The following is a 21,203-nucleotide window of genomic DNA, read 5'->3' as shown; positions in this document are numbered from 1 at the left end:
GTTTTGGCATGAAGCGCTTCTTTAACTCCGCCTACTTGAATTTAGCACACCAATAGAAAGTGTCGACCGTGTTCTTTAATTTCCCTAAGAGAATTCTATTATGGTAAAAACAAATGTTGTTGGCACTGCTATTGTGTAATTAAACCTATTTCACTTATTACGCGATAGTCTACCCAGACGTTTGAAATATATGTTATTAGAAGTCTCTCGTTAATGACTATAGGCTAGACTAGTCTATACATCGACAGCACTTGAAGTTACATTTTTTCCTTGTAATCCAGTGCTTTTGTTGTTTTCATTAGTCAGTAGTAGACACATTCATATAAAATCTGGTTTCAAACCGATCTCTGAGTAAAGATATCTAACTTTGGATGCCCTGATCAGTCTTGATGTTCCAAATTGCCAATTTGAGTCAATTCTTACAACTCCCAAGATTCCCCTCTCCCTCCCATGCAATGTCCTTCTGTTAAACAATGCAAGAGCGAGCGCATGCTCAAAGCCTTTTTAAGTGCTGATCCAACTGCAGAATATATTCTGAAGTGCACAGAAACATACACTCACCGGCCACCTTATTAGGTACACCTTGCTAGTACCGGGTTGGACCCCCTCTTGCCTTCAGAACTGCCTTAATTATTTGTGGCATAGATTCAACAAGGTGCTGGAAACATACCTCGGAGATTTTGGTCCTGCAGTTGCTGCAGATTTCTTGGCTGCACATCCATGAGGCAAATTTCCCGTTCCACCACATCCCAAAGGTGCTCTATTGATTTGAGATCTGGTGATTGTGGAGGCCATTGTAGTACTGTGAACTCATTGTCATGTCCAAGAAACTAGTTTGAGATGATTTGAGCTTTGTGACATGACACGTTATCCTGCTGGAAGTAGCCATCAGAAGATGGGTACACTGTGGTCATAAAGGGGTGGACATGGTCAGCAACAATACTCAGGTAGGCTGTGGCGTTTAAACAATGCTCAATTGGTACTAAGGGGCCCAAATGTGCCAAGAAAATATCCCCCACACCATTACACCACCACCACCTGAACCACCTTACACCAGCCTGAACCGTTGATAGAAGGCAGGATGGATCCATGCTTTCATGTTGTTTACGCCAAATTCTGACCCTACCATCTGAATGTCGCAGCAGAAATTGAAACTCATCAGACCAGGCAACATTTTTCCAATCTTTTATTGTCCAATTTTGGTGAGCCCGTGCGAATTGTACCCTCAGTTTCCTGTTCTTAGCTGACAGGAGTGGCACCCGGTGTGGTCTTCTACTGCTGTAGTCCATCTGCTTCAAGGTTCGACGTTTTGTGCGTTCAGAGATGGTCTTCTGCATACCTTGGTTGTAACGAGTGGTTATTTGAGTTACTGTTGCCTGTCTATCATCTCGAACCAGTCTGGCCATTCTCCTCTGACCTCTGGCATCAACAAGGCATTTTCGCCCAGAGAACTGCCGCTCACTGGATATTTTCTCTTTTTCGGACCATTCTCTGTAAACTCTAGAGATGGTTGTGCGTGAAAATCCCAGTAGATCAGCAGCTTTCTGAAATACTCAGACCAGCCCGTCTGGCACCAACAACCATGCCACGTTCAAAGTCACTTAAATCACCTTTCTTCCCCATTCTGATGCTGGGTGTGAACTGTAGCAGGTCGTCTTGCCCATGTCTACATGCCTAAATGCTTTGAGTTGCTGCCATGTAATATTTGCGTTAATGACCAGTTGAACAGGTGTACCTAATAAAGTGGCCGGTGAGTGTATTGTCTGCTCCAGTACAAGCAAATGCCTCCAGTAAGACAATGGTGAATCAAAACTGACCTGATGAATGGTTTACTGATTTCAATCTTAATGGCTGTCAGTAACATAGACAGAAAGACAATAACAGTTATTTACATGATCAATTTCACAATGTGAATACGCCTGCACACCTGTTCATCACAACCGTATGTCAAAACACAGGCTTACTGTTTTTACATTTTTCTACTCAAGCCACAACATAGTTTTGCTCTCTATATTTATCTAGGCTATTTATTTGAATTTATCTGAGTCCACAAGGCCTAAAGTTTTCACACTGTAGACCTTTTCCACATTTTGTTGTGTTACAACATGATTTTAAAATACATTTAATTTAGATTGTTTGGCACAGATCTACACAAAATACCCAATAACGTCAAAGTGAATTATTTTTTTTAGAAATGTTTACAAATTAATTCTAAATGAAAAGCTGAAATGTCTTGTGTCAATAAGCATTCACCACTTTGCTATGACACTCCGAACATTAAAAACAAAAATGTACTTCAACAACTTACTCATTATTTTCGGGACCAAAACAACGTTTGTAAATTAATAATAATAACTATTAATAATAATCTAATTCCCTGATTGCTATCGATTAAACATAATGATTTAGAACCATCAGAAAGCTTTAATATTACATATTGCACCTTTTAACTCTTTTGGTCCTTCTGATCCTTACTATACCAGGGAGCCATCTTGTTTTGCTGCCTGAATATTTCAAAAGATTCACAAAAACAGATAAATAGTTGGATGAATTGATAAAGCATGCAGCAAAGGGTGAAAATTGTGCAGGGGATGTCGACTTTCAGGTCATTTTCAAAGCGGTTGTAGGTAGCTTAGATAGCATAAGATAGGTAGGTAGCATAAGATGTGAGCTTATGTAAATAATGAAAATGTAAATGTAAAAGCTTATGTATAGACATATACTTAAGGTTGATAAGCACGCTAATACCAGGCTTACATAACTATGTGGTCGTACTACTAACATTTTACCAGCAGAGGGTGATGTCATACCATGATTGGAGTGCAATATATGCATAGGCGGTATTACAGAATCACTTGAATGCAATGAAATGCATTCCTATAAGGCAGATACACGCGAGTGCAGTCCAAGTGATAATCAATATGTCCGTCCTGCCAACAGAGAAAGCCGATGGAAACATTATACATTGAATCAGATTGTTCTCAGTAACCATCAGATAGAGACCGATTTAGAAGTAAAATTATACTTTGGCTAAAAGCATCTCCTGTATAATTACATATTGTACTCAATAATTACAACACATTATGACATTGAGAGATGGAGAAGGGATCATGCTTTAAAAATAGATTGCAGCATCAGCAATAAGATATGATCAAAACCAGTCAACATCAACAATGGCAGACATCAAATATACCAAAGCTTCCATTCTATCAACTTGCACCTTCCCGTGAGGCACGCCAGAATTTGGAAGAGCTAATGATGGCAGGCGTCTTGATGGCACAAGTGTCCACTTTATTTTTACTTCTTGCGGATGTTGCTGAGGAGGCAGGTGCAGCATCAAGGAAGGTGACACCAAGAGGCTGAACAAGCTCATTAGGAAAGCTGGTTCTGTCTTTGGTGTCACCCTGGACACTGTGGAGGAGGTGGCCAATAGGAGGATGAGGACCTCTCCTGGCCATCATGGACAATCCCACCTATCCACTACATGTCACTGTGACAAAGCAGAGAAGCTCTTTTAGCAACAGATTATTACAACCACAGTGCACTAAGGAGTGCTATAGGAAATCTTTTCTGCCTGCTGCAATAAGACTGTACAATTCCTCCTCCGACTGGCTCGATCGGGGTGATCAGAGTCAGGCTGGGGTCATGTTAAATCATACTGGACTGTTCTTACTGTAATAATGTTTCAGATGTCTATTTTATTTTATTTTAATTCTATTTTCTATTGTCACTTTATTTTGTTGTTGTTGTTTGTGATGTGAGCTATCTATCTATCTATCTATCTATCTATCTATCTATCTATCTATCTATCTATCTATCTATGTTTTTTATGATCAAATATTCATGCAATACTTGGGACACCCACCTCATCACCTGTCTAATAATACTATTATTCTGTTATATAGCATGTGCTGTCTAATTAAACTCTTTCTAGGGGATTATAGCCAGTTAATGAAGCAATGACACAGTGGCGCTTTTAACCCCCAACATTTTGGTGTGGCCACTGTCAAAAAGCTCAGATGCATGCCAGTGAAACCACAGTCAAACAAAACACATCACCTGTCATTAACGCAGTTGGATATAGCGTTCATCAATGAGTTGGACACGGACACATTTTCTACCTTAGAGGCTAGGGTTAGGGTTAGGGTTAGGGTTAGGGTTAGGGTTAGCCCCAGGGGAATAATATGGCAGAATTAGGCCAAGACAAGATGTTTCTGTACACTTCATCAATTAAGGCAAGTTACTGTAGACAGTTCTAATAGCAACTATACATGCCCAAAACACAACCACACACACAGATTCCAGAGATAAGGTGATATTGTGAACAATCTTGTTCTGTTTGATTCAAGGTGTTTTAACCAAGATCCTTACGTTCATGAGTGAATGTTTTTTTTAAGGGGCCATGTCCACCCAAAGCTGCTATGGTTGATGAGCACACAGAATGCATCTTTCCCATTGAAAACAACAGGCAAAAGAAAAAAGGGTATGGTCTTATTTAGCCTATCTTGACCTTTATTCCTGAAACTACACATTTTACGGGAACTACACATAAAACATTTTTCAAACCAATCAAACCATTTTTTAAATGTTGACACCGATGGTACACTTTCGCCCCTTTATTTATGGAGTGGCCCAAATAGCAACATTGTTGGGAGACAGCAGCATATAAGGTCAGCTGAGAGCAGTAAGCATCTTCCTTGCTGCAGTCTGAGAGGAGATGTGTTGTGTGGTGCACTGCAGATTGTCTGTGTGCTGCTGTTACCTCAAAACCTACTATAATTTACCTCAGAAGGGATAGTTTAAGTGATAGTTAGCAAAACTGTCTGTTACTTTTACAAGCCACAACACCACTCTTCTCGTGTTGTCAACAAAGTAATGGCCCGGCCAATTTGCAGACTGCAGACGGTAACTTTAATGATGTTTTATTTCTAAGCGCTTTTCCTTTGCTTTGATCAGATATTCTAGGTGCAGCCTCCTTACGGCAACCTTCTGTACAATATAACACCTTTTTGTTCGGTTTGTGTTGTCTAGCCAAACTCTTTCACTGGGTTTTTTCTCAATGGAGGCTGACCTAGAGAGCCCTGATCCATGTGCTTTGTCTGAGGTCAGTAGACATCACATACCGCATATATATTACACAGGCGCCGTTGTGCAAGCCCATTGACACACAGATGGGGGTGGAGTCCACTCAGCACTGATGTGATACGTTCTGCCGGGGGTCAATGACTGTGGCCGGGTCTGAGCCTCTGTGTCGGTATGTCTGTGTACTTTGCAAATGTTTACCGTTCACTGTTTTTACATAATTTCTGTCCTTATCTTTAACTAAACGCTCCATTGACGTACTCCAACACAGTGTCTAAACCTCAGGGAAGGACTTTGATCTAATATGCAGTTCTAGTGTAAGTACAGCATAGAGTATCCATATAGAAGTAATATCACGCATGCATTATCCTGGTGTCGTCCCTGCTTTAGGGCCAAATCCCAACTTACATTTTAGGACTGGGCCCTTGGTGACAGCAGTTGTGTTCACATGTGCTATGCATCTCAATGACACAACCCAGCTCAATAAAGTTGACATAAAATAAATAAAATGTTGGAATCACATGAATGGCCTTCAGTGGAAAATAATACTATAAATATCCACCTTGTGTGGCAATAAACCAATAATACCAGTCACAAATTGGGTAAAATAACATTAAACTTTTTTATTGCAAACCAAACATGGTCACGTAAATCTGAAACAATTTTACAATTTACAGTACATTTAACATGAATTGTTACATACATGTATACATATTTAAGCATACCTTTAGTTCTTATGTTCCATATACATTAAAACTAGTACACAGACTCCAAATATACAAACAAACTTAAATACCATTAAACCGCATACAGCAATATTAAAATGGAATGTTGAATTCAGACGCGCTGGAAATGCCCCAACTGCGGGACATCATCAAGAGGCGACTGGAAGACTACGTGAGAGGGACTGGTTGGTTGGTGGGGGGGATGAGAGGCCAGTTCTCAACACAACTCCTGTCGTTTCTCTCGTTTTGGTCCGGGTATTTCTGTACACACAGACCATAGCAGCATAGCAGCTTTCTCTCCCCACAGCGTTTCCTGCGTCAGTATCAGTCTACGTGCAATTGAAGAGGCCGGACTTGGTGTGATGTTCGGCATGGTATCCCAAACCTGGTTGTGACAGACCATTAGGGCGCAGTTTAAATGCTTTGGCGTCCACTCCAATCATGAGTGTAGCACTGAAGACGTGGTCAGGGGGGGAAAACGTGGAGTTTCCGGTGGAGAGATAAATAAAGGCACCTTTTAATAAGAGCAAATGTTCCCTATCTGTAACATTCATCTTGAGAAACCACTCCCTTCCTTTATGACGATGGACAGAAACCATAAACCCAACAAATCATAAATAAAACGAATAGAATGCAGTGAACATCATCATCTTCGTGTGTCCATCAGGGCGAGGAAGAAGAGTCGCATGCACGATGAAGATGAAAAAGGGGGGGGGGGGGGCGGGGTGGTGGAGGGGGGTTGGTACAGTCAGGTGGGGGGGGCCTGTCGAGCTGCCTGAGCCATGTGCAAATGTTTCCCCCTTCTGGGGGTGGTGGGAGAGTTGGGGGTGTGGGGGGGGGGGGGGTTAAGTAAATAAGTAAGTCCATCATGGAGATCGAAGAGTTTGTGCGTAATGAAATCGAGGTGAGGAGGAAGAGGGGTGGGAGGACTAACCCCATTTAGTCATTTGATATGGGGGGTCGTAAGCATGTAGCAAGTCCTTTTTGGAGATCGGGGTTGGGTATACATATCCTAGGCACAGTACAAGTTCATGGTAGATGCAGAGTGGGGGGTACAGTAAACGTCCATAAAGACAGGGAGGGTCTACATCCTATAGGGGTCCTATAGGTACAACGGGAGTCCATTGGAGATGAGTGTCCGGATGCTAGCCATTAGAAACAGTAGGAGTCTGGAAGGGATGAGTGTCTGGATGCTGTCCTATAGGTAGGAGTCCATGGAGGGGGCGTAGGAGAAGCCTAGGAAGGCCTCGGCGGCCTCCTTGATGCTGGCCGTGATGAGGGCGCTGTCTGGGGAGCAGCCAATGGAGCTGGGGACCGGCTCTTCCGTAAACTCTGGGTCAAAGTGCCGCAGGTCGTTAGGACCAGTCTGAAACGGAGCAAGACAAAAAAAGTATGAGTCATAGGTGGCCAAACGCAATGCCATATCATAATGGGGTGGACTTTTTAAATTTTTTGCTATTGGAGCTCTGTATGGATTTGGAACATACCACGTTGGGGTTGAAAGGTGGGGTGAGCTTCTTAGCGGTGAGCTCTTCCCAGTTGATGGGGGAGAAGAACATGTGGTTCTTGATCTCAGTCTGAGGAGAGGGAAGCGGAGAGAGAAAGGTTAGTGAAATCAGTCACAATACACTTCATGACAGCTAAAATCAGCCTTGCACACACGCACACACACACACACACACACACACACACACACACACACACTCCCAATTCCATCTCTCACACACACACTTACAAAGTCGTCGCTGACAGCTAAAATCAGCCTTGCACACACACGCACACACACACACACACACACACTCCCAATTCCATCTCTCACACACACTTACAAAGTTGCCACTGACAGCTAAAATCAGCCTTGCACATACACACACACACACACACACACACACACACACTCCCAATTCCATCTCTCACACACACACTTACAAAGTCGTCGCTGTGGCCCAGCCTCTTGGTGCGGTCCTTCTGCAGAAGGCCCTCCAGTAAGTGTCTAGCTGCGTTGGAGATGTTGGGTTTGAGCTGCAGGGGCTTGTTCAGGATGTTGTCGTACATCTCCGCCGTGTTGCGACTGTAGAACGGAGGCTGTGAGGGGGGGGGCAACCAAAGACAAACACAGAGTTAACAACCTGATAGTGTCACAACTGCACACTAGAGAGAATATTGCCTATAACACAGTCGATATGGCTAATACTGTTAGAAATCTCTGTAACTGACGTACTTCAAAGTACAGAGGTCGACTATTCAGGATGAGATTAAAATGTCAATGTTGTATTGATTAAAACTTTATCTATAAAAAAAACAAAAACAAAGGTGTTTGTGCAGTACTCACCAGGCCATAAAGCATCTCGTAGAGTACCGCCCCTAAGCACCACCAGTCTACTGTCCTATCGTACGGCTGCTTATGTAACACTTCAGGAGCCAGATACTGCAGAGAGAATACAGTAAAATACAGTTAATTGCAGTTAAATACAGTAAATACATAATTAAATATGTAAGCTTGAGAGGACACAAATAACGACTCCGTAAAGTCTAAGTATGTTTGTCTGTGTGCATTATGTGTAAAGAAAGAGAAAGTAACGTAAAAATGTAATTCTGCAAAGACTGCAATTGTAATAGCCGTGCAATTTGAATATAGAGACAGAATATCGTTCAACGTCCACAGACAACATCCAACACCACAATGGTTCCGGGATCAAAGTCACAGGGGGTTCCACCGGCCATCTCTTACCTCCGGTGTGCCGCAGAACGTTGAGGTGGTTCCGTTGGGTTCTATGTTCTCCTTGCACAGGCCGAAGTCTGTGAGGATGATGTGGCCCTGCGAGTCCAGGAGAATGTTCTCCGGCTTCAGGTCACGGTACACAATGTTGAGTGAGTGGAGGTAGCCCAGCGCGCTAGCGATCTCCGCCGCGTAGAACCGGGCCCGGGGTTCCAAGAAACACCGCTCCCGCTGGAGGTGGTAGAACAGCTGGAGGAGAGAGAGAACCAAAAAAAAAGAAAAGAGAGATTTAGTTTTGATAAAGCTTTATTGTACCATTGAAGTGGCCGTGCGTACTGTACACAGCGTTCATGCTGCGTTGAGTACAGACAGCGTTCTACGCAGCGGTTCTATCCGTTCTACACGCCGTCAAAATGCAGAGGAAAACTTGAGAGAGGTTGAGAGAGAGGTTGAAAGAGAGAGGGGGGGGGGGGGGGGTGAGAGCCGAGAAGAAAAAGACGGGAGGGAAAAGAGAGGTAGAGAATAGAGAAAGTCAGGAGATGTTTCCTGATGAGGGCCATATTTAATCAGTCCTGTCTCTACTCGTCCAACAATCACAGGAAATAAGCCTCCGGGCACTCCATTAAACACACACACTACTGCTGTCTATACAAAGCTGCTAATTCTGGCCCAAGTTTTCTCTCCCTCTTTCCCCACCCAACGATTTCCTGAACGGTGTTTCCTTTTTAAAGACAGAAAAAAGAGAGAGGGCTTCTATTCTGCTTCGCATGACAGGATTTCCCCTCCCTCTGTCTCTGCCTGAATCTGGATCTGACTCTCTCTCTCTCCCTCTCTTTCTCTCTCTCTCTCTCTCTCATCTTTCTGTCTCTCACTCTGGCGCCAGCTTTCCCTCTCGTACCCTCCCTCCCTTTGTCTGTCTGTCTGTCTGTCTGTCTGTCTGTCTGTCTGTCTGTCTGCCTGCTCTGAGTGCTTACATTTGTCTCTCTCTTCTCTACCTCTCTCTGTCGCCAGGTTTCTCCCTCTTTCCCTTCCCTCGGTCGGTCTGTCTGTCTGTCTGTCTCTCTCTCTCCTTCCCTCTCCTCAACTCTCTCACTCTCTCTCTCTCTCACTTCCATCTGTGTCTGTCTCCTCATCACCCATTTCTTTTCTGCCCTCCATCCCTCCCTCTTTCCATAAGGTGTGCTTCCTCACCTCTCCTCCGTTGATGTAGTCCAGTATGAAGTAGAGTTTGTCTGCAGTCTGAAAGGAGTAGTGGAGGCCAACTAGGAACGGATGCTTAATGTTCTTCAGGAGGACATTCCTCTCTGACATAATGTGTTTCTCCTGGGGGTAAGAGGTGAAAGAAGGGCAAAGAGGTTAGGCGTTGTTTCAGTGTGTGTGTGTGTGTGTGTGTGTGTGTGTGTGTGTGTGTGTGTGTGTGTGTGTGTGTGTGTGTGTGTGTGTGAGTGAGTGAGTGAGTGTCTGTTCATTGGTTGAATGTGATGTGCAAGTGTGTGTGTGTGTGTGTGCGTGTGTGTGTGTGTGTGTGTGTGTGAGTGAGTGAGTGTCTGTTCATTGGTTGTGTGTGATGTGCAAGTGTGTGTGTGTGTGTATGTATGTGGTGTATGTTCACAGTATGTGTGTGTACACCACGCGTGTGCGTACCTCCTTCTTCTTGAGGATGGCCTTCTTCTGTAGTACTTTGACGGCGTAGAACTGGTCGTCCGTGCGATGGCGAGCCAGGAGGACCTTGCCGAAGCTGCCTTTGCCTATGACCTTGAGGAAATGGAAGTCACTGGGCTTAGCTTGGGGGTTGGACGACGGACCCAGGTTAATCTGCTGCGAGGGACTTGGCTGTAGAGGAGAAAGAGAAGGCTTCGTTAGAGTCATTATGTAAAAATATACATTGGGGGCGCTCAGTGGCGTAGCTCACTAATGCGCATACCACATCATCGCAAGGTTCCTGGTTCGATTCCTACCCTCGACATATCCTGCATCTCATCCCTCCTCTCTCTCACTCATCCTTCCTGTCAATCTCTACTGTCTCTATCCCCATAAAGCAGAAATGCCCTAAAAAGCATATTTTTCATATAAACATATGCAAACACTAAGACAGGCAAGCAGACAAGCATTTGTATGCAGATACCGTAGATACACTGGATATCCTTGTATATGTTCAAAATGTACACAAAGGAACATGTGCACAATGTGCACAGTGCTCTCTCTCTGACACACACACATACTGGTAAAAACACACACATACCAGTAAAAACACACACATACCAGTAAAAACACACACATACCGGTAAACATACAGTACATGCAAATGTATACAGACAGCCACTGTATACTGTACATTTCAATGTACAGAGGAGTGTACAGAGGGACACAATGAACACTTAAAACACACACACACACACACACACACACACGTTTCGACTTACAGGAGGAGAGGGGTTTGCGTTCATAAGTTCTGCATCCTGTGGAGGGGCTAGGTTCAGGATGGACTGAACTTCAGGACTGGAGGAGCAAAGAGAGTAAAGACATACTTTAGAATAAACACTTTATATTCTCTACTATTGCAAACACATACTGGAGAACCTACACTGGCAGTCCATCCATCCTTTACCATACATTGTGGTTAAATAGTTACTGAACCAACAATAAAAAGTTATTACCAAAGGCTGAGAAAAATAACATCTGGTTTTGTTTCCCTGTCCTGAAAAAAATAACAACGACAACAAAGTGACTCAAGTGGTACTCACTGCTTGCAAGCGTAGGAGTTTGTGGCAAGCCTCTGAATGAAGTCGTTCAGTCCCATTCTCCTTTGTTTCATAAAAGCTGCAGAGAAACACAAAACAGAGGAAAAATACATTAAAACGATGGAATATGTACACTCAAAGAGTCATTCTCCCTTTTTCTGAAGAGCTTGGAAGGGTTGAAGGTGAGCTATATCCTACCAGTGAGGTTCGCGACTAGACCTCTTGTTTTTGAGTAGGTCAAAGCAGGCGCATCTGTCTCCATTATGACAGTCATGGTTGTAATTTTCCGAGGGTAAACTCCTGGCTCTGCGGTTGTTTAAAGTTAAACTGAACTTCACTGTGCGTTGGTCGACTTTTATATTAGGATGAGGGAGGGAGGAGGCGGAGGCGGAGTTCCCGTCTCTCTCCTCCGGGGCGTGTCATCACGTTGGACAACACCGCGTGGGCGTGTTCGACTGTCAACACCAATTCTACGCGGCAGACAGTGTAGCTGACCGGCCTACGTTTCAGCCAACCAGGAGCCGTTGAGCTCAATGCGCACAGTTCCCAAGGTCACCATGAGTCAACGCGTCGCGTAAAAAAAAAAAACAGCTGAAAGAACTGTCTGTACTCTTGCACAAAGTTTGTGCAACACGCAAAGTGCATTGCAGAGATGTTTCCTTCAGCGCACAAACAGCTGATTCTACAGGTCAGATTGAATGGTCACTTTAGAGCGAACCATTCGTCTCAAAAGTGGCCACATCAAACCAAGTAGCGTAATCGTATCCAGATGTGTCAACTAGTATGAATTGAAGGTACTTTAAAAGACATAAAGAGAACGTTGGATAACAAATCGATAGCCAACAAAATGTACACTCTTACCTGACTTAGGCTATAATAATTCAATTCGATGTTAGTCATTCAGTCCACACGGAAACATACACAGACGATGATGGATGGATAGACAGACCAGCATGAAACCCGTACAGCGGAGCTCAGCTTGTGTTTCAAGAAGTGAATGTGATAGTCCTGAAGTATATCAACTTCACTCTCTGGCTACTTCTGAATTAAAACGGCTTCGGATGACGCACGTTCCCTGATACACAAAAGGCGGGGGAGCGGTCGCGCAAAGGGGGGCCAGATGCCAAGAAAATACATTGGAAGTGGAAAAGTACAGGCTTGAGCGCTCATGAATGCATTCGGCTCAAGAAGCCAACGGGAAAAAAACGTTGGATAAATGGGACCTAATTCTGTCTTTACGCATAACAGCCATTCCTCTGACAATCAATACACACTGCTTTGGTGGTAGCATGAACTGAACTTGCGAGAACCTTTCATTGATGTGTGTGAACTGCATAATGTCTCAGATCTCTTCATTTACATAACGCTATTTTAAGCACGGGCGCCTGACTGCATTTGGCAGGTTACGTAAGAACACACCTGGTTCACATTTGATTCTGAAAACATAATTCACTTTCTTGGTCAGGCATTCAAGTATAGGGCAAGGTAAAGTAAAAAATAAATGTTTTTTATTTCAGATTACATCTGATGGAATGGGAACTCCACCGCAGGCTAACAGCTGTTCACGCGAAACAAGGATATTCAATAAAAATATGTAAGTTTTCTCCCACAATCAAAACATTAATGATTTTCATAATGCAATCAAAACATTAATGATTTTCATAATGCAAAACTATGACCCCCAACTGACTTCTTATTTGCATTCCCAAATAATTAAAGCCTGTGTAGCCCTATTCCAGATGTTCACACGGAGCGCTACATCTAAAACTGTCCAAAGTAAAGGTGAATAACAATAACAAGACATTTACCTAATCATATGCAAACCACCACATAGGCTACCACTACCACTTCAACACCAACCTTTTAGTTCTGCAGTGGTCCCCACCTTATCGCGTATTGCCTATACCTCCCTCTGTGCGCGACGGCTAATTCAACAAGTTGGTAAAGAAACTCCAGATCAGAGTCGCGGGCACATATAACAGCGCAGGCCCCCTTATCAGCTACATTAGCACAGATAACAAACGGTGTTAAAACCGGGTCAGAGCATGAGGGGTGAATCGGGAGCAACCAACCAAGTTCACTGGTGGAATAAGCCCACTTCTAGCCTACCCAAAGTTTTCGCCCCTCAATGAAGTGAGCCGTGTCACATCTCAGACGTGAGAAGTAGGCTAATAGAATACAATAAGCAATAGTCTCTCAAAAGATGTTTAGCCCACTTACATGTTAACGTTGTCGTTTTGTCTTTCATATGGACGAGTTCGAGAGCCACAACAGCAAGACGGTTAGGACCTCGGTGCGTCTCCGGCCACAGTAAGAAATAATTTGCGCAAGATGCTGCATTTCTTGTCTTACGAATTTCACACACCGGATATCTTTAGGGCGGAGACGTCCCCGCCCCTCCACTTTGCTCTGCACAATGTTTTTATGAAATTCTTTGAGAGAGAGTGCCAGACGCAAAACCAAAAGCTGAATGAAAAACCTAGACGGATTTGAGGTAATTAATTAATTTTCCCCTCGCACGGAAATGGAGGCCTAGCCCCCCTCTCCGTTCCCCCGCCACTATTCTCCCCACTATACCCAGTTTAATGAAAATTAGAAAATTATGAAGTTCAAATAGAGTTCAACACAAAGCCACATAAACTAGAGGCAATCCAGGTGCACAAGTATGCAAATTGGAATACAATTATTTCACTGGACACACATCCCACATCACACACACACACACACACACACACCCACACACCCACACACCCACACACACACACACACACACACACACACACACACACACACACACACACACTCACACAATCAGAGAAGCAGTAGGCACTTTGCTCCTCATACGCAACCAAGTTTTTGGGTCTGTATTTGGAAAATTCGTCAGAGAGAGTGCAAGAGGGGGCACTTCACCGTGAGAAGGAGGAGATGGAGAGAAAAAGAGATGGAGAGAGAGAAAGAGAGAGAGAGAGAGAGAGAGAGAGAGAGAGAGAGGTGGAGACAGACAGGATGGACAGCCTTGGCTAGCAGCCTTAGCCTCTCTCTCTCTAAGTTGGGAGTCAGCCCAGAAGAGCTTCAGCTTTGAATACAGCACGGATGACACACCACATCTCTCAATGATGAGAATAGCAATAGGTCTCCTACAGTACACAGTGATAGGAAGCTACCTGTAGAAGTAGCACATTTACAGTTATACATAGTTCCTGAATCAGTGTACTCTCATCAAATCCTAATTATAACCATTAAAGGGGGGGGGGGGGGGGGGGGTAAAACTGACCTTAGATTGGGCAACCAACTGAAAGACAGAGGCTATTATCAGCTAGTGAGAGTGTAATTACTGTCGTTGTCACACACTGAGTGTGTGGATCTAATGGAGCTAAAGAGCAGTGGGCTATTATGACTCATTTATAATGATGGAGGGAGAAAGCAAATTAGGACTGTGTGTGTTTCTTTTACCATGCCCCCCTCTCTCTATGCTATTGGAGAGAGTGTCATTGTGTGTGTGTGTGTGTGTGTGTGTGTGTGTGTGTGTGTGTGTGTGTGTGTGTGTGTGTGGTTCTTTTACCCAACCCCTCTCTCTTTCTTTGCGAATGGAGAGAGTATGATTGTGTGTGTGTGTGTGTGTGTGTGTGTGTGTGTGTGTGTGTGTGTGTGTGTGTGTGTGTGTGTGTGTGTGTGTGTGTGTGTGTGAGAGAGAGTGACTTAGCAGTTTTTATATAGCCTCATCTTTAACTTTTGGGCCTCTCCCTCAGCTGAGGTCATATCTATTATTAATCCACATAGCCACCTGATCACACACTCAGAGATGTTGGAGGAGACAGAACACACACACACACACACACACACACACACACACACACACACACACACACACACACACACACACACACACACATCAAGAGCTAGAGGGCAATAGGTGCATAGCCACTGCATAAATTTAGATGTCCTGAAAAAAGAGTTTTCTCTTTCCCAAACTAAGCTCGGCCCTGTTTGAATATGCTGTTATCAAAGTGAGTTCTTACTAAAAACTGTTTATATGGGATTATTGTTTTGTTGTTGTCTTTACCTGGGATCCAAACCCACAACCTTAGTGTTGCATCATGCTAGCACCATGCTGCAACCAACAGAGCCTCTCATGCTCCATGCATTCTTTAGGCAATATGCACAGCTGTAGCTATTTCTGTACAGTTTAAGTGTAGATTAGCATTAGCATTAATGTTGACCTAAAAGATTACAATGACCATGTCTCATAGGTTCCAATGAGGTCAGTTAAAAAACAACACAAGTGTACTGTAATCTTATACACGTACACACTGTAACTACTATATTTATGCCAAAGTCCTCCCAGTCCACGCAAATGAACAAAACAATTCTAACACGATTTAGCCAAGGCATACAGAAATACGCAACAACCTGTCATTTGGGAAATTGTATTAGAGCAAAAGTCAAGAGCAAAGAACTGTATTCTCCATCAGTGGCATATGTTGTATACAGCCACCTATCCTACACGCACACACACACACACACACACGAGCGCACGCGCACACGCACACGCACACGCACACGCACACGCACACACACACGCACACACACACACACACACACACACACACACACACACACACACACACACACACACACACCCCTTAAGTTTTAGAGGTAAAGTGAGGGTACATTTTACCTGCCAGCGTAGTAAACACCGCACCTGTATCCCTGTCTTGCATTGCTGAGACGAAGTGTGAGAGAGTTTGTGAAGAGAGAAGCTGAGAGTAAGATAGAGGTGGAGGAGAGAGAGAGAGAGACAGAGAGAGAGAGAGAGATTATGTGGAGGAGAGAAAGAAAGAGGCTGGAAGTGAGAGAGGTATTGAAAAGTGTGTTTGGAGAGGAGGGAGGGAGTGAAAGGGAGAGTGTGATGGATATAGAGAGAGAGAGAGAGAGAGAGAGAGAGAGAGAGGAGAGAGAGAGGAGAGAGAGAGAGAGGAGAGAGAGAGAGAGGAGAGAGAGAGAGAGAGAGAGAGAGGAGAGAGAGAGGAGAGAGAGAGGAGAGAGAGAGTGTGGAACAGTACTCTGTGTACTCTCTAAGGCTAGGTCCTGTCCCTGTGGACCAACAGACTATGGATGGGCCTGAATGGGAGGAAGCTGGGTGTGTGTGAGTGTGTGTGTGTGTGTGTGTGTGTGTGTGTGTGTGTGTGTGTGTGTGTGTGTGTGTGTATGTGTGTGCGCACGTTATGTAACCCCCCCCAACTGGCACTCGCATTGGTGCCAAGGCCCTTTATGCACACGCATACATGCACACACACAAACACGCACACGCACACACACACACACACACACACACACACACACACACACACACACACATTTTGTGTCCCATTTGGGCCCCCTTTTCTAAAAGCGTAGAGGAAGGATGTCTACTCTATTCCCAATGGGGAACATAGGGTGTGGGGGCAACAGTGGGTGATGTTGGGAAAACTGCCCCAGTCTAAGCAACCACAGCCCCCAAGGCATAGATGAGAGGAGCACAACACACAGAAACACACACACACACACACACACACACACACACACACACACAATGATGAGGATGGCTAGTGACACTGTAATGACCCCTAGTACTGAGGACCCCAGTGTGGCTGTTGCATAAAGTATTCTGCTACAGTATCTATCCACAAGGGTTTCTCTGTGACATTCGTTTCAATGACTCTTACATTTTATGTTCATTTGCCGTTGAGGCATATAGCTGGATCTACACAACTGATGACATAACAGACTGTTATTGAAATTAGACTGCTTATGAGCTCTGTAACTATCTGACAAAAGTCCCTTTCACAAGTCCAACTTTGTCTGTGGGTTGTGTGTGGGTTCAAGCAGTAGTGCACATATCTGCAGGCTTGCCCTCTCGCTCATGTGTGTGTGTGTATGTGTTTGTGTGTGTGCGAGTGTGTGTGTGTTTGTAGGTGTGTTTACACCTCTCCCCTCTGTTCTCAATGACTCAAACACAATACCGGCATTACCGGTCCTTTTGTGAGGCTGTCACTCAGTTTTTTGTTGGGACCTTTTCTTTTCTTCAACTCCCCATCAGCTTGCTTTCACTTACTCACTCACACGCACACACACACACACACACACACACACACACACACACACACACACACACACACACAGGTTAAATAAAAGAGAGGAGAGAGAGGAGCAGTGTGTGATGTTGTCTCCCTGCTAAAACTGGACCTATGGATTGTGCGTCCTAACGTGCTTTAATAAGGGCGTTGTACTCTGGTGTGTCACACCACTCTACGGCTGCTCTCACCGGGCGGAAGGGAGACAAAAACGAGACAGACATCCGGCATGGTGTTTCAGTCCCTAATAGGTACAGCAGTCCATTCAGCTGGTCACAATTAGTCTCCATTATATCACTCTCAATGTCACAAACACACCACATGGTATATTTACAACGGTACTACGGCTAGGATGAGTAATGTGCGGTTCCGATTCACTCGTTTAAATGCTCGGAAAGCCACTAATTGCTCACTACAGCTCAAGAACATTATGGTCTCGAAGTATGAGCAACAAAACCACCGAAAACAACATTCCACTCCCACTTAATTGCATGGATTTCTTCCTAGCCTGAGTAGATATGTTAATGATAGGCTCTTGAGAGTTGCGTTTGTTATGAATGCACAACATAGTTCAAATAAATGCAGTAGCGAGGCTACTGACACATTATAAGTCTCACATGCTGGCTGGTATGAGGAGACATAAGCTGTTGTGTAAATGCTTATAATGCACCGATCGGTGTGACAGAAAGCACAGGTGGTTCAAAGACAGCCTTGTGAACACACACACACAGACACACAGACACACAGACACACACACACACACACACACACACACACACACACACAGATGCCCTTTAGTCAGGGTAGTGAGCTGTTTTTACCGGTACAGAGGAGGTATGATGGAAAGCATGATTCATCCGCAAAGCTGAGCCCTCACCATTAAATTTGAATGATCTTTGATGTAACGGTGATGCTCCTGAGCCTGAGCCCAATCTCAAAATCATTTGCAAACAATCAAATGGAAACACACACACAGCTGCTCAAACCTGAAGAGACACACAGACACACAGACACACAGACACACAGACACACAGACACACACATCGGAGGGTGTGTAGGTGTGTAAACAATGATAGGTTCGTTTTGTATCCGTGTCGATAATAAGCGGTCCAGGTTTGTCTTTAACCACTGTTTTGGAGTCTGAAACATTCTCTACAAAGCTTAAAACAGTAATTACAGATCTGAATAATGATTATTATTCCAGAAGGGGGTCATGTGAGGTGGAGACAGAGGGAGAGGTGAGGTATGGTATGTAGGGTAAGGCATGCAGAAAGAGTGGAGGTGGTTTGGAACCATAATCATTAACCTTGCCTGAGATTAGATGCATGTCTTCCACGTGGATGGTCACATAGACTTACTGGAATCACTGAAGGAGCAGTAGGTAGGTATAGATAGAGAAAGGGAAAAGAAGGATAGGAAAGATGGAGAGCTGAGGGAGGACAAGAAAGACAGTTTTGTACACTCACATGTGTCGCTGGGGCAACAGTAGCTTTCTGGGTCCGGCTCACTGTGGTAATACAGGTCCATTGCCTAGGAAACGGGACAAACATGACATCATTCATTATCAATAACATAGTTATTGTCACATAGTCGATCAGGGACAAACCCTAACTTGACACCATATACCTCAAATGTGTACACAAATCTGCCATTGAATTCAATTCATATATGTGAAATTATGAGTTCCACATGAGTATCTAGAATTTAGGAATATATATATATATAGATATAGATATAGATATAGATATAGATATTTTAAAATTCATAGATGATGTAATATACGTAATATATACTATATATAGTCTTGATCTCTGGACTCAGCCATATAGCAATCTCATAAATGTCAAAATGACCCTGGAGTTATGAGGGCACTCTGTGACGAGTTGGTTGACTCGACATGTGTGTGTGTGTTTGTGTGACCAAAGCTCAGGGATTACTCTGGGGAATAGAACATTTATGGCTTCTTCGTGAGACACTGACCTTACTGACACATACATACGCACGCGCGGAAGCACACACGCACACACGCACACACGCACACACACAGCCAATGACATTGTTGTCAGGGCCTTTTGTATGTATGGGCACGGCAGTTCTTTATTACAGATCCATCTACCTCTTGCTCACTCCTAATATAAAGCAATCTCAGATACCTTGACGCCCTAATATGGTGTTCACCAGGGAACCCAGAGGACCTGATTGGCTCAGAGGCTCAGTAATGGAGCTGTCAATCAAATTCAGCAGTCTAATCAGAGAGGATGGTGGGAGGTAGTGTGACTGACAGGAAAAACAGAAACACTATTACCACACAAATAAACAACTAGTTCACCTTATCAGTGCTGTCTCAACCTACTGTGGGGCGAAACATGTCTGTGCCCCCCACAACACAACAACTTTCGTTTTTTTCACTCGGGGCCCCCTAGTGATCTGGGGGCCTATGTGCAGCGCGTAGTCCTCGTATAGGGGAGAGTACTGCACTTTAGAAAGGAGAGGAGGAAGGATGGATGGAGGTAGTGAGGGGAGGAAAGACTTGGGTGGTGAAGGGGGTCGAAACTCAATATATGCCACCACTATCTACAACTTGCATATGACATTCTCGTATCCAGCCAGAGGAACAATATCCAGTCAGAGACTCTTATTCAGTCAGAGGAACAATAAGTGCATTCATGTAAGGAGACTGATGCAACCGCATTATACGATCGTCGTGAGCAAAGCCCTGTTCGAAAAGTAAGAATAGGAGCTTACAGATTAGGAGAGTAAAGCTTTTTAAGCTTCCAGACGTATCTTAGTAGGGTAACCTAACCTCTTCCCTTCCGCACGTCAAGTCTTATCATTCTTAACCCCGTCCTAACTACGAGAGATTTGTATTAGGCTGAATCGCAAAATCTTCTCTACTCCAGTCAGCCAAGACACTTTTTAGGGTCATATCCCGGTTATTTAGCAATTTGCAGCAGATACATTGTTTCAATAAAATGGAAGCTGATGGGGTTCAGTATGTGGCCATGTGAAGGTATGTGGTTAGATTATTCATTTCTAAAAAAATTAGATTTTAGAGTGAACTATCCCTTTATAGGAGCAGGTCCGAGAGGAGGAACCTCAGGTCTTCATGAGATGGGTGGATACAAGGAATGGAGGACAGACTTTGAAGATTCAACCTTGACATCATAGCTATCAGGAGACACTAACCAGATGAGAAAGGGGGAGGGCTGGGAGGTGGGTGGGGGGGGGGGGTCTATGGTATGTGACCTTTGACCTGCAACATTTCATCACACCAGTTAACACACTCCATATGTGCCCAGCTACTTTGGCATCCATCATGGCCCATCAGCACAGAAATATAATGCCTAGAACATAGACATATAAGGCATGGAACATAGACATATAATGCCTAGAACATAGACATATAAGGCATGGAACATAGACATATAAGGCATGGAACATAGAAATATAATGCCTAGAACATAGACATATGAGGCATGGAACATAGACATATAAGGCATATAAGGCATGGAACATAGAAATATAATGCCTAGAACATAGACATATGAGGCATGGAACATAGACATATAAGGCATATAAGGCATGGAACATAGAAATATAATGCCTAGAACATAGACATATAAGGCATGGAACATAGACATATAAGGCATGGAACATAGAAATATAATGCCTAGAACATAGACATATGAGGCATGGAACATAGACATATAAGGCATGGAACAGACACAGCTGTTCTACATGAGATACACTACCCTGGACTAATATGACAGCATAAGTATAATACAGTCTACTCATCAATGATGCTTGAGAAAAACCCATTTGG

The 21,203-nt window shown here is 43.9% G+C and overlaps 1 protein-coding gene across 5 annotated transcripts in view; it reads right to left on the bottom strand.

Annotated features, from left to right (window-relative positions):
- Positions 1 to 5,685: 5,685 nt before the first annotated feature.
- Positions 5,686 to 21,203, bottom strand: part of sgk1 (serum/glucocorticoid regulated kinase 1) — a gene marked incomplete at its 5' end in the record, with an annotated part of 33,778 nt that continues 18,260 nt past the window's right edge. For 2 of the 5 annotated variants that reach the window (XM_083688354.1, XM_083688355.1), the window contains 10 exons: positions 5,686 to 7,173; positions 7,295 to 7,384; positions 7,737 to 7,892; positions 8,140 to 8,235; positions 8,539 to 8,775; positions 9,718 to 9,849; positions 10,171 to 10,359; positions 10,950 to 11,025; positions 11,271 to 11,346; positions 18,847 to 18,910. In XM_083688354.1, coding sequence (XP_083544480.1) covers positions 7,006 to 7,173; positions 7,295 to 7,384; positions 7,737 to 7,892; positions 8,140 to 8,235; positions 8,539 to 8,775; positions 9,718 to 9,849; positions 10,171 to 10,359; positions 10,950 to 11,025; positions 11,271 to 11,346; positions 18,847 to 18,910 — 1,284 coding nt within the window. In that variant the 3' untranslated portion in view covers positions 5,686 to 7,005. Of the gene's footprint in view, positions 7,174 to 7,294; positions 7,385 to 7,736; positions 7,893 to 8,139; positions 8,236 to 8,538; positions 8,776 to 9,717; positions 9,850 to 10,170; positions 10,360 to 10,949; positions 11,026 to 11,270; positions 11,347 to 11,465; positions 12,041 to 12,128; positions 12,284 to 13,487; positions 13,592 to 18,846; positions 18,911 to 21,203 lie in introns of those variants that run through there. The other 3 variants (XM_083688357.1, XM_083688358.1, XM_083688356.1) reach the window with 3 other exon arrangements.

This window comes from Argentina silus (genome assembly GCF_951799395.1).
Source record: "Argentina silus genome assembly, chromosome: 17".
Lineage (NCBI taxonomy): Eukaryota > Metazoa > Chordata > Actinopteri > Argentiniformes > Argentinidae > Argentina > Argentina silus.
The sequence above is the reverse complement of the archived record's forward strand: the minus strand, read 5'-3'. Positions and strand labels throughout refer to the sequence as shown.